This window comes from Pyrus communis, chromosome 10, assembly GCF_963583255.1.
Source record: "Pyrus communis chromosome 10, drPyrComm1.1, whole genome shotgun sequence".
Classification (NCBI taxonomy): Eukaryota; Viridiplantae; Streptophyta; class Magnoliopsida; order Rosales; family Rosaceae; genus Pyrus; species Pyrus communis.
The window spans coordinates 12,248,934-12,261,607 of NC_084812.1; the positions used below are offsets into that span (position 1 = coordinate 12,248,934).

Below are 12,674 nucleotides of genomic sequence, written 5' to 3' on the forward strand. Positions count from 1 at the left end.
TTTATAAACTTACACGTCTTTATTTCATTAGCACAGAACACCACTGTAGCAGTGTACCAATACCATACAAGTCCTGCAATTCTCCAACGCTTGGCGTACCATACATTTTTCATAATGGGATCACAACGACACGTCTAACACAACTAATCATCCCATAGTACTTGTACAAGAAAGCTTTCAACTCACGAGCAGATTTGAATTTGAGGCTACCTTTCAACTTTTAGCACAATACCAACTAGCAGGGTAACAAAATTTTTGGGAAATAATTTTCGCACATCCCTTTTTTCCTTCTACCACAATCCTGACTTGTGGAAACACGGTATTCTTGGGACCTGGTATTTGTTGTATCTAAATTTGGCATTCCTTTCTTCCTAGCCCAAATCTACGTATTCTTGAATTTTAGTTGACACAACAAACTTACTACGATTGCCAATCAATCTTTCATTTTGTTTCATATTTTCGGACATGTTACACTTTCAAAGAACCTGGAAAGAAGGGATCAAAGGAAAATCTTCAGTCACACTCGCAATAGAACTTGAACTAACGACGAAACCAAGTGTTATTCGAAAACTTTTATGTGATTAGCAATCTGTTTCCGCAAGCAAGCATTCTTCCTCAAAGCTAATATTAACACAATCTAAACAAAAGAGGGGTTCACTGGCGATGCTTGAGACGGAAACATTCTACAAACTCGTATTCGTTTCTTCTGCGGGCAAGTGGACTATATGCTCTTCATTTACAGTAACACAACCACCATGGCAAGCCAGTGAAAGAATATCCAAGGCCTTCATACATAAGACATACAGATGACGTAAGAGAGACCTTATTTCATTTCGACCCACTCCACCCCTGAGGAAGTTTCCATTTTCTATGCCAATATATTGACACTCTTGACCATAGCGGGAACCCAAAATTGTAATTGAGGGGCAGGTCAGCTGGCCCCCCTACTATCAAAGGCAACCATACATATCTTGAGTCTCTCAAGTCCGCCGGGTTCCATCTATCTGCCATGAAGATAAATGAACCAGGAAATCCAGGCACAGGAAGCACAAATGTGCTCTGTGCAAAAAATGTAGCAAGTCGAGACACTTTGTTCCCTCCAGCACAGGGGTTTCCCATGGTCTCCCATGGCCCCTTGATTGATTCTGCTGCATGCACCAGTGCCTCATTAGGAGCCCATCCGGTGCAGCCTGAAGTAATCATGTAATAAGTTCCTTCATGCTTGAAGAGAGCTGGGGCTTCCCGATGTTGTCCCACAAGAATTCTTCTCACGGTATTTGTCACGTCAAGGTAATCTTCAGTCAGTGGTCCAATATGAAGTTCACTATTGTCCTCGGAGGAGTATATTAGATAAGCAATACCATCATCATCTTTGAAGATTGTCATGTCCCTACTATCAAATCCATGGGGTTGTTGGCTGTAGAGATAATCAAAGGGACCGGTTGGGTAATCACTAATGGCAACGCCAACAGAAGCTTTAGTATAGTTAGCATCATCAATGTGCATCCACATAACGTACTTCCCTGTATGCTCATTGTAAATCACTTTCGGCCTCTCAAGCACATTGGATTCGTGGAGATCATGTGTTTCATTTGCTTTTTCTGCTGCCAATACAACACCTTCATTTTTCCATTTCCATAAGTCATTGGAAGAATAGCAACCCACTCCTATGATGTCAACCTAAATAATAGATAAGATAGAAATTCAGTGCTTGAATTAAAAATAAATAAATAAATAAAGAAAAAAAAACAGATGAATTAAAATGACTCAATTGCCGTGCAGCAATGGTGGAAAAAGTATGCATCCAATTATAATGCTACGTAATGAAGTCTGGAATAGCAACACATGGCTTATTGGAAAGCTAGTAACACTTGCTCGGAAAAAAACACCATACCCCTCACTAAAATAAGTGAACCGTCTATTTCAAACACAAACTTTCAACACAACTATTTTCAACCCCCAAAGTCCATATCGAACAACTAAAACTCTTCTAGTTTTAAACAAATACAAGATATCATTTTGGGTGGTGCAATCCACACACCCGCACCCACTTTCAATTTGCGGCCGTCGGATCAAATGAATTGAAGAATATCAATGGACAAAAATTAACAAGGGTGTGTGGGAGTAAAAAAGGGTGTGTGAGTAGCACCACCCTATCATTTTTAGTGGACGCAAAATTAATTAATACCCGAAAGTTCCATAATTTCCAACTTGAAGGCGATGGAGTTCAGATCCCACTTTTTGGTAATATAGTTGTCATTGCACTTTAACTGACATGGTTGTTCTCACCTATGAAGGAGAAGATTGCATCTCTTCTGCAGATTCCAACATGAAAAAAGAAAGGCAAATTATCCATGAGGATAATCATGGGTTGTCCTCAAATTCTCACGTACAGAAAAGGCCCATTCAAATGAGCCTTTATTCCACAAGTTAACATTATCTTGGGGATTCTTCATTCCTTCTTTGGTACTACAAATCAAAATCTTCACCAACTGGCTACTGAAACCCTCCTTTTTGCTTTGATTGATTACATAAAAGGTTCAAGAACTGAGAATAATATAGATACAGTTCAATCGTAGAGCACAATCTTTCTTATCTCAGCCATAAGAGTCTACAATTAAAACCCAGGTACATAAATTATAAAATGGCGTTACAAAATATTCTCAGTCCAGCAAAAGGTTTCGGCAGGCCTATTGATTTTTACATAAATGATTTACAGTTGGTTAATCCATATGCCTACATGAAGTTGCTTGCTACATCTTTAATATATCAATACATTTTTGAATCATAAACCTTGAAACTGAACTTTAGTGATACTCAAAACGCTTTCTCATTAGGATTAGCCAAGTGGCTGATTTTATAGTATTCACATGAAAGGCTCTAATGCATAGGAACATGTTACAAGGAACTGTTGAAGTGAGAGCACATTATCAGATGCAGCTAAGAGTTCGGTGGCTATCAGGGATGGCCCTAAGGGCCCATTGCGAATTGAAGCGGCTCTTGCATCATCTTAGGTCTATTTTTTAATTCCTTTGTGAGATATGTTTTCTAATTGCTGCTGTGCAACTACGTCGTAATATTCTGTTTTTTCTTTAAGATCAACTGTCATGGTGTCACTGTACTTTTGTAAATAGAAGTAACTCATTCAATAATCAACTAGGGTAAATTTCTTTCTTACTCCAAGTCATTATCTTAGTAATAGAAATAGGGTCATGACTATAACAAGATGCCAATTATGTTAACAACCCTAAACGCAATTTTCAGGTAAATTTCTTTCTTACTCCATGTCATTATCTTTGTAATAGAAACAGTCATGGCTATAACAAGATGCCAATTATGCTGACAACCCTAAATGCAATTTTCAGTTCAAGAACCAACAACTATGGAATCACCATAGACTATTGTCTCCGGAACTTTGGTTCTTTGTTATTGTGCAATTATAAATGGTATTTTTGTTTTAACTTTCTACCATCCCACCATACCTATTTAATTATTATAAAGTCTACTAAAGTAGGAAAGGTATGTACAAGGTAGGGGAATAAAGTCACATACAAAATACTATAGTAGTAGTAACCTGAATAGCAGCTATAATTCCATAATCTAGAGTTGATATCAACAAATATGAAGGCAACACTCTAAATTAGGTTCATTTAGGTCAGCATAGAAATATACTGGTTTTCAAGGTTAAGTTATTCACAGAGATATCACATATGCAATTATGATCTATATATAGCATCAACTACATAACCCTGATGCTTCTAAAGAAAGCAAACAGTTAGCGTGTGCAAAATAGCAATTTCATCCCTAAAAGCCACAAGGACTGATATTTTAAAGCAAAACCATAGTTGATCTTATGACTATTCAGAGGAAGGTAAGTCAATTACCCGAGCTGCTCCTTTTTTGTGAGCATGGTATGTGGGGCCATCTTTATACTCCCCGTACCAATAGTATGTCCTTGATTTTTCATCGAATAGAATACCACCTCCATGGGCTTGAATAGGATATCCATCAGTATCCAACCAAATCCTCCCAGGGTAATAGTAATAGCTATCATTTCCTGTGTCCTTCATTGGATCAATATCAAGCTTCTGGGGAAAGAATACGTGTCTAATTTGAGAATTCTCATCAAGAAATTCATCAATCAGAGTAGTTGGTCGCCTAGGTTTCCTTTTTTCAGCACGTGGGGATCGCTTTCGCGGCGGAGGAAGTTGGATGTTTTCCTCTTCCACCTGTTCAAGTTCCTGGAACAGTGGGTGATGACTCGCTCGAAATTGAATTGCTCCTCCTAACCTATCCTTTTGCCGAACAAGAGTGTACAGATGAAACATAAGAAGACATCCCACCAAGCTCCACACCACAGCAGACGTTGAACATCTGCTCCCTGCATTGCAACGGAAAGTGGTTGGTTTCCTGTATTTGTTCCTGATCGTCATTTTCTCATCCTTTTTATTCTCTCCAAGATAATGCTGCAATTAACAAAATGAAACCTATGGATATCAAATAAAACCCAAACAAATACAATCACAGGCTCACAACCACGCTAACCTATAATGCACGGAAATAGTAAATCCGCTTGAACATTTATGAAAACAAACTTCAGCACAAATTGGGACTAAAACAGTCTCAAATGATTTAGAATTACACTTGTTTTCAAAGTGCTAACAGTCATCAACTCTAGAAGAATCCGCCGTCAACGGCCGAATGTTCACAATTCAATGTTACTCGCCCACAATCATTAACTAGTTTGTTATTCAGAAAGCACAGCAGTGCACTGTTAAATTTACTGCAATAAAATTTATTAAACACGAACAGAGCTAGTTGCAAATGAAACAACCAGGAATTGACAACAGAAACCAATGACTTAGACCCATTTCGGAAAACAGATTGAATCAACCAACACAACTCAAAACATGCATATCAGAGTCCAAAACCCACTTGAAAAATTCACCTAAAAACCACATTAACCACCACAGTTAAAGAATCCAGACATGGGTCTGCTAACACTGCAATAAAAATCAAAACTTTCACCACCCACAAGCAGATAAAGTGACAAAAATCAAAGAAAGAACTCACCTGAAAACATCTGAGCATGAGTTTGTGCTGAAATTCCTGCGTTTTGCTAATGATATTGTTGCTCGATTACTACTTGAACAAAGTGGGAAACCAAGAAAAATCCAGAGAGAGCTGAGAAAAACAAAATCTGGGCCCTTGTTTTCTGATGAAATTGGATCTGAAGGTTGATGATGTTGACTTGGGACCAAATGAGGTCTGTGCTGTTTGAGAAAGATATATCCGCAAGATTTTCAAAGGAAAACATATTTTCTTCCTGGATTCTGAATTAAATATTTTTACTACTTCAATTTACTTACTTGATGAGCAACCACTTATATTATTAACCAAAAACAAAATTCTTGCCTTTAAATTTTCACTGTAAACACGACAGGGTTCGTGAGTCCCAGTTTACGCGTGGAACTTCAATACTATTCAAGGTTGTGGAATTATTAAATAAATAAATAATGTGTCCACATATCTACTTAAAAGTGATTTTAAATTAGCCTTAAAGACTCACAACCTTGAATTAGCCTTAAATTAGCCTTAAATTGTGACAAACCACGATTATCCATTCTTTTTTAGGCCGGAAAGACTCACAGAAGCATTACAGCTCCCCTGGCTACAAGTCTGGTTTTTCCTCACCAGTAGCAAATTTCAAACCCAAGACTTCCAATTTTTAATTTGAAAGAAGTTTCATAATCTATCATTTATCATTGGGTAACCAGCTCGTGGTTATTACCCAGCATTTTGAAAAGTGAACATCTATGAAGTTCGTTAGCATCAAGTGATAACGTAGATAAATTAAATTGTGTTTTATTTCTCATGTCATTTCTGAAGTTTTAATTATCCAAATTGACGCATTTTAGCCAAATAAATTTACACTTTAACTTTGAAGAGATCGAACTGTTACGATTGAGGTTAATTTGAAATCACTCAAACTGTTAAGAAGTTTTCCCTAAACGATTTTTTTTTTTTTGGTCAAATTGGAAAGAAAAGTAAATAATCTAGGAAAAAAAATCTTAATATTTACGTGGTATTTGAAGAAATTTTCCAATTAATGAGGTGTATTCCATTAAATTTGGAGGTGTATTTAGGACGACATGATCATGGACCTGTAGTTTTTTTCTTTCTGTTTGGTGTCCGTCAAACTATGGACCAATGATTGTGTTTGTTGCTTAACAAAACAATAATATTGTTGTCCTTTGATGTGTCTATCTCTTTCCTATCTTATTTTAATTAACTAACTAACATAAAAAATATTAAAACTAAAATTTTGCCAAGAGATTCTGCAATTATTAACTCTTAACTTTCCCAATCCCAATCCCAAGGATGTATAAGCTATAAAATTGAGAGAAAAATTAAATAAAATACAGAACAATAATTCCTAGAACGTCAATAAGAAAACGAAAAAATAATATATAAAATAATACATCAATATTTTTTTTTTAATAAACGATATTATTTATATTAAAGAGAAGATGTGAACTTAGTCTCACAACAACTTAGCAATAATGTAGTTCTAATTTGCTGTTGGCGAGAATTGAATTAAAAACCTCTCACTTACAAGCGAAGAGGAATATTACTAAATTGTAATACTAAGTAGTAATAATACATCAATCTTATGTAAAGGCTTTTCAATTTAGTGGTAATTAATATAGTGTAGCACTTTAGATATAAAACGTCCTACTAATTTTATTAGGGAACACGGGGCATAACATTATATGTCTGTAGAATTGGAAGAACACTTGAAAAAATAAAAATAAAAATCCAATTGTATAATGACACATGATATTTCTCTTCGTATTCTAGCAACATTGAAAAATCCCTCCTTATCTACCATGTTACATGATCAAATTTATTGTATTCATTTTATTTGTTCCAACTTAAATTTTAGTTTCTATAGTCCCTCAAACTCGACCACACATCGCAACAGTAATCCCATTATTGTTAATATTCTCATACTTACAAGATATTAATCCGTTTGTCCCAAATTCTACTTATTCCAAACGTCTGGTTTAGGTAGCCACCACAAATTTTCCTTTTTGACTTGGGGAGTAACTAATTATTTGCATTTGCAAAGCTTTGATGACAAAAAAAAAAGGATGGTGCTATTCACATATCTCTCTATTTTTGGTAATCGGATTAAATTAATTGAAAAATATCAAAAGACAAAAATTAGCAAATGGTGTTTGGGGAGGTATGGGTGTGTAGATCCCTTCTTTATGGTGTACACTTCAATTGATAAATTTCGATTCTCAAACAACAACAACAAAGCCTTTTTCACTAAGTGGGGTCGGTTGTATGAATTTGCGCTTAGTTTTGTGCATAAATTTCAATTCTCAAAGAGAGAAAAAGATACAGCTAAGAACTTTTTGTATATACATTTTCATTTCCATGGATTAACCAAATGTCTTACGACAACAATGAAGTACATTTTTTTACTTTCCAATTGGAATTTACATAAAAGAAAAAAGGAGAAAGAATGTATATATAATTGACTTTCCTACTTCTTTGTTTCTTGGTTATTTTTTGTTCTTCCCCAATTGGAATTTTAACTTTCCTAGCTATGGAGTCACTGGCAAGCAAGGGATGATGGCAAATTTAGTGAAACATCTTCCCCTATCTTGAAAAACTTTGATGACCAAAAGTAGTACTAAAAACACCATGGAAATGGCTAGGGATAGCATGGAGACCCATAGCATTTTCAGTGAATTCTTAAATGGCTTGCATTGATGCGAAACGACGTCGGAAATTCCATCCTTAACGAAGGTGCAATCTGATAAGCTCTGCAGAGTTGGATATATATCTAGAAAATGTTGAATAGAGTGGCTGAAAGCCCAGGCCATGTTGTAGTTGTCCTGGGAAACAAGTTTTCCACTTCTTTTGCAATTTTCCATGTCGTTTTGGTAACAAGTGATTCCTGAAATGGCCTGCATGAAAATGAATTTTCAATCAAGATAATAAGCTTTTGCACTCGCTAAAAACTATAGCATTCAACAATTTAAGAAACGTTTTTATACTATCAATTCATAATTTATTACTTACTTTTGGCTTTATTAGGTAGCGTGAATCGCCATTTGTCAATCTGAGTTTTACAAAATTTTGAATGTTGAACTTTAAATGACCAAGATGAAGTCGATCTATGAGTCGAGATGTGATTCTAAATCTTATTGTACTCTTGTTTTCCACTCATGTGTAAACTCAATTTTAACCGTGATCTTTAGCCTTAATTAACATAGCTCAATTAGTTTTCTAAGGCCGTTTAGTAACTTTTTCTTTTTTTTGGTTTTTAGTTTGTAGTATTTTATTTTATTTGATGCATAAAATTGAAACAAAAGACTAAAACGCTGCTTTCATTTTCAAGGTTTGTTTCATGCATTCTCCTCCTTAATTCTCACTTTTCTTCCCACTATTGCTTCTTTATTTGTAACAAACATTTAAAGGAAAAGTTTACTAAATTAGTCCTAAATTTTTCAGAAACTGACCCTATATTTTACTTACTTCTGGTAACTTTCCAACTGGAATGCCACTGTTTGAGCAACTTTGTGGTACGTAGGTGTAGTTAGGTGGTCCGGAGAAAGGATTGCATATACGTAGAAATCCAACTGAATCATCATTTTCTTCGTTTACTCCAAGCGTCTTAGCAATTTCTGTCACTTTAGAATTCAACTGCATCATCAAGAGATCATATACTCAGATTTCATTAGAACATAATCTTATTAATCCCTTATTAATATGTTGATTATAAATATCTAAATGTATTGACATATAATACCTTATTTATGAAAGTGTGTATGGTGTAGCCAATTTGACCCATCAACTTCTCTGAGCGTGTAGCATCTAAGCATGGAAGAATGGAGCTTAGACTACTGTTGTGGCTGTTGTGTTCAAAACCCTCAAAAGCTGAACATGTATCTTTTGCAAAACTGCACATTTAGCAACAGATTAAAATTGTAGAAACCCTAAACGCATTAATACGAAACAAATTTCTTCTTAATAGTACCATTTGTAATGGAAAGGGAAAATTAAATTTTACTCACTTTTGAAGAAAGAAATCAAAGCCAGTTAAGACCCAAATTAGAGTTGTTAATATCCAACACAAAAAGATTACACTGAAATGAAAGAAGTTAAAGTGTCACATATATAGTTTAGTTTAATAAAGAAAGCAGAAAAGCAAGACCAAGGCTGAAAAGAAATCTTACATTACAAGTCCTGGGTACCAATGCAGCAACAGCAGAACTGATGACCAAAGCAGCAGTTCATTAGTCTAAGTAAGTTACATTTTAGGTACATGTTTGTTTATATATTGGCTATAAGATATGTTAAGCACCGCACACAAAAATCTTTTATAAAAGTAAAATAACATATGAATGATACTTTAGAATTATTTGATCACTACTATTTCAGTGTTTTTCAAAAATCCTCTCCAATAATTCCACATTCTTATTTGTCCGAATCATAAAAATTGTGAGTCAGCTGCCAAACTGAGTCTAAATCACTGATTAAGTTGATTCTATCATAATATGTTGTTCTTATTCTTTATTTGGCAAACAAATGTGTTATATGTTCTTGTTTAAACGTTTGATATCTGTAAATTAGAAGTAACTTGGTCACATGACTAATCCCAGCATCACTTCACAACAAAGAAAATTTACCAGTTGCAGCGATCAATAAGACCAAGTTGACTGCTACAACCACAATATGAGCAACATACCTACAATACACAGAAGGAAATCAATTATCCTAGCAACAAAATTACTAACATATTTTGTAACGAAAAATAAAATTACTAACATATTTAAGTACTAACAGAAAATATTGCTTACGGGGTTTGAATAATCCGCTCAGTTGTATGCCCATTTTTATCAACAAAACGTTGAATATCTTGCGAGTCTTTTCCAAGCTGACGGGATGTGACATTCAAACTGCTTGCCAAGGCTGGATCATAAGGCAGCAAAAGGTACTGCATATTTCCCATTGCGGTTGTTACTTTTCGGATGGTTCGTCGAGCATTTTGAGCCACCCCCATTAGGGCTCCCTTCACTTTTTCTGTTCTCTTCATTGATCTTTCATTTTCTACCAGCACCAAGCTTGATGCCACTCTTCAATTTGAAAAAACCAAATAGATGTTAGAACTTAGAAGTCATCAATGAATAAGTAGAGGAAAATGATCACCTATCGTACGTACTAGTTTCGCTAAAAAAAAGTTTGAAGTCAATTCTAGAATCACCAATTCGGTATAGTGATTTTTATCTTCCCAATAATTTTGGTAAGTTATGCCTGAGCTAGGCCTATATCCAGCCCAATATATAGCTTAATTATTATTTTCAGGTTAGGCAAAGCCCTCCTCATCAAATATCGAACCCCTAGCTACGCTAACACCTAACATATTTTCTTATTCGAATTAATTTAAACTACTAAGTGAGAGATTCAGACTTGGAGTCTTGAATAAAATAATTAACAAATACTAAGTATATAAATAATTACAAGAAAGCCGATTCCCGCAAAATATACTGAACCAATTAGCCCATTAGGCAGTTGTTAGTTAGAAGCTGTCGAATTATCGACTTGTCCTAATCCTAGCTTTCCAAATATTGACTTGTTCTAATCCTAGCCCATTGGGCAGTTGTTAGTTAGAAGCCATCGAACCTAAGGAAGTTCGTTTTCTTTATCTTTTTCTATTGGAACCCTAAGGACTTAATTACTACCATACTAGAATTCATGCATGAAATGAAATTCACATCGATTGAGATGCACTTACATGGCTAGAATTGTAAAGAGGAGGAGGAGTATGAACATTAAGATGAAGTTACGGTCCAAGAAGTGTTTAATGGGGCAAGTGCTCCTAATGCTCGGCTTCTTCAAGAAGGCTATGCAAATCGTAAATACCAGGCCACACAGCAACCAAACTCCTGCAATCACGTACCCATGGACTCCTGTAAATGCCGTAGACTGGAAAATATGAGAGAAACACAAAATAAGAAATTCCATTTCATTACAAATTTTCTCTCTTAGGTTTTTCTTTAACCTTGATTAGTTTTATTTTTCGTTTTCAAAGTCACCAAATTGTACATGAATGGTCAAATTAAGATCATATGCGTATATAAGGAATTAACTGTAATCTTCTTAAATTTTTTACATATAATTGTGTTACCATATTGTTAATCTACAAATCATATACATGCTAGATTGTGATCTTTCTCTTATCTATATAATACCCATTGGATTGCAATTTTTAATACATGTAGTAAATGAGGGATTGGAACTTACAGCCCAGTAATGTTTATTTGTGACGTCGTAGCCTCCATTGTAGGATTTTAAGTGGCGCAAGGGATCGGGTCTGTTCAAGCCACTCTGCTCCCCAAACACCACCCTAGCCGGGGAAAACACAAACGTTGAAACCAAGAAGACGACGAAGGGTACAAGAACCCCGTTCGAGATAGCCATGACAAAATAAATAACCTGCAGGTACTCTAATAAGATTTGGTGCAAGATGATCAAATTGATTAAAGAAACACAATACCCTTTTGCAGGCCTCTCATGGAATTTAATCTTTTTGCTGGCTTTTAGAAGGTTGAAGGGTTAGATTATGCAGGTGTGACTTAGAGAGTAAGGTAAGAATAGCTTGTGGCTCTGGTTTTTGCGGAAAAGGAACAAATGTATTAGGAAGAGGAGGGGGTAACGAATCAGGGGGCGATATTTAAGCTCCTCTAAAGTTCATAAATTTGACCATTTTTATAGTGCTTATTCTTCAAATTTCCTGTCCAGCTTTCTGCCTAAGCCTCTCTTTACGCAAAGGGAGGGAGTTGCTTTTTCCATATGCATGTCATCAGCGTTATGTGTGTACGTGTTTTCCCATGCAAATTTCTAGGGTCGTAGGACTAGGCGGGGTGGAAGTGAGTGCCAGGTTGTTTGTGAATGGGATGTGGCACAAGTAGTTGGTGAGTTTACTTTTATGGTAATTTATATTTTACCTCTTCAACTGTGGGATATATAACAACTTTACATCTTATTTTTTGAATATTGCAATTATTAACAGAGAAGAATGAAAGTATTGCTGAAGCAGATTTAGAGAGAGAGACTAGAGAGAATACTGTTGATTAAGTTTCTTTAGAGAGAGAAGAATACAATGAAAAATGCCTTACAAGGTTTGTTTATGTAGAGAAACTAACTACTACAAAAGTACAATACTACCCTTTTCATATCCTCATCCTTTCTAAAAAACCCAATCCTACTTAACAAACTCACAACTGCATAACCGACAATTATGATTATTACTCCCCCCTCAAACTAAGCATTGAGCAATCTAGCTTAGTTTGCTACACAACTAATGACAATCCCAAGCCAAGATATCTGCAATGCTTCAAGAAAACAGGACTATGTAATCCCTTGGTGAACACATCAGCAACATGATCTTCTGTTGGAATATAATGAACACTAATGTCACCTTTTTGTACTTTCTCACGAACAAAATGGTAATCTGTATCAAGGTGTTTAATCTTAGAATGAAACACCGGATTAGAACTTAATGCAAGTGCAGATAGGTTGTCATAATGAAGGGAAGAAGGACTAGAGAGAAACTGATGAATATCTTTGAGCACAGACCGAATCCAAGACACATC

The 12,674-nt window shown here is 35.4% G+C and overlaps 2 protein-coding genes across 2 annotated transcripts; both read right to left on the reverse strand.

Moving 5' to 3' along the window:
* Positions 1 to 417: 417 nt before the first annotated feature.
* Positions 418 to 5,390, reverse strand: LOC137748132 (uncharacterized). The gene is made up of 3 exons (XM_068488219.1): positions 5,074 to 5,390; positions 3,885 to 4,466; positions 418 to 1,680 (listed from the first exon to the last, which is right to left on the reverse strand). The coding sequence occupies exons 1-3, from the start codon at positions 5,089 to 5,091 to the stop codon at positions 829 to 831; spliced, it is 1,452 nt and encodes a 483-aa protein (XP_068344320.1). The 5' UTR covers positions 5,092 to 5,390; the 3' UTR covers positions 418 to 828.
* A 2,063-nt stretch (positions 5,391 to 7,453) lies between these two features.
* On the reverse strand, positions 7,454 to 11,499 carry LOC137747862 (uncharacterized). The gene is made up of 9 exons (XM_068488002.1): positions 11,323 to 11,499; positions 10,814 to 11,004; positions 9,879 to 10,154; positions 9,708 to 9,766; positions 9,255 to 9,291; positions 9,093 to 9,164; positions 8,828 to 8,978; positions 8,554 to 8,721; positions 7,454 to 7,982 (listed from the first exon to the last, which is right to left on the reverse strand). The coding sequence occupies exons 1-9, from the start codon at positions 11,497 to 11,499 to the stop codon at positions 7,617 to 7,619; spliced, it is 1,497 nt and encodes a 498-aa protein (XP_068344103.1). The 3' UTR covers positions 7,454 to 7,616.
* Positions 11,500 to 12,674: the final 1,175 nt, after the last annotated feature.

Coding starts and splice junctions, on each gene's coding strand:
- LOC137748132 (XM_068488219.1), bottom strand. Junction 1,681..3,884: donor ACAAAAAAGGAGCAGCTCGG/GTAATTGACTTA, acceptor TCTATTATTTAG/GTTGACATCATAGGAGTGGG.
- LOC137747862 (XM_068488002.1), bottom strand. CDS start 11,499: ATGGCTATCTCGAACGGGGTTCTTGTACCCTTCGTCGTCTTCTTGGTT. Junction 10,155..10,813: donor CTCTTTACAATTCTAGCCAT/GTAAGTGCATCT, acceptor TTCAAATTGAAG/AGTGGCATCAAGCTTGGTGC. Junction 8,722..8,827: donor TACACACTTTCATAAATAAG/GTATTATATGTC, acceptor TTGATGATGCAG/TTGAATTCTAAAGTGACAGA.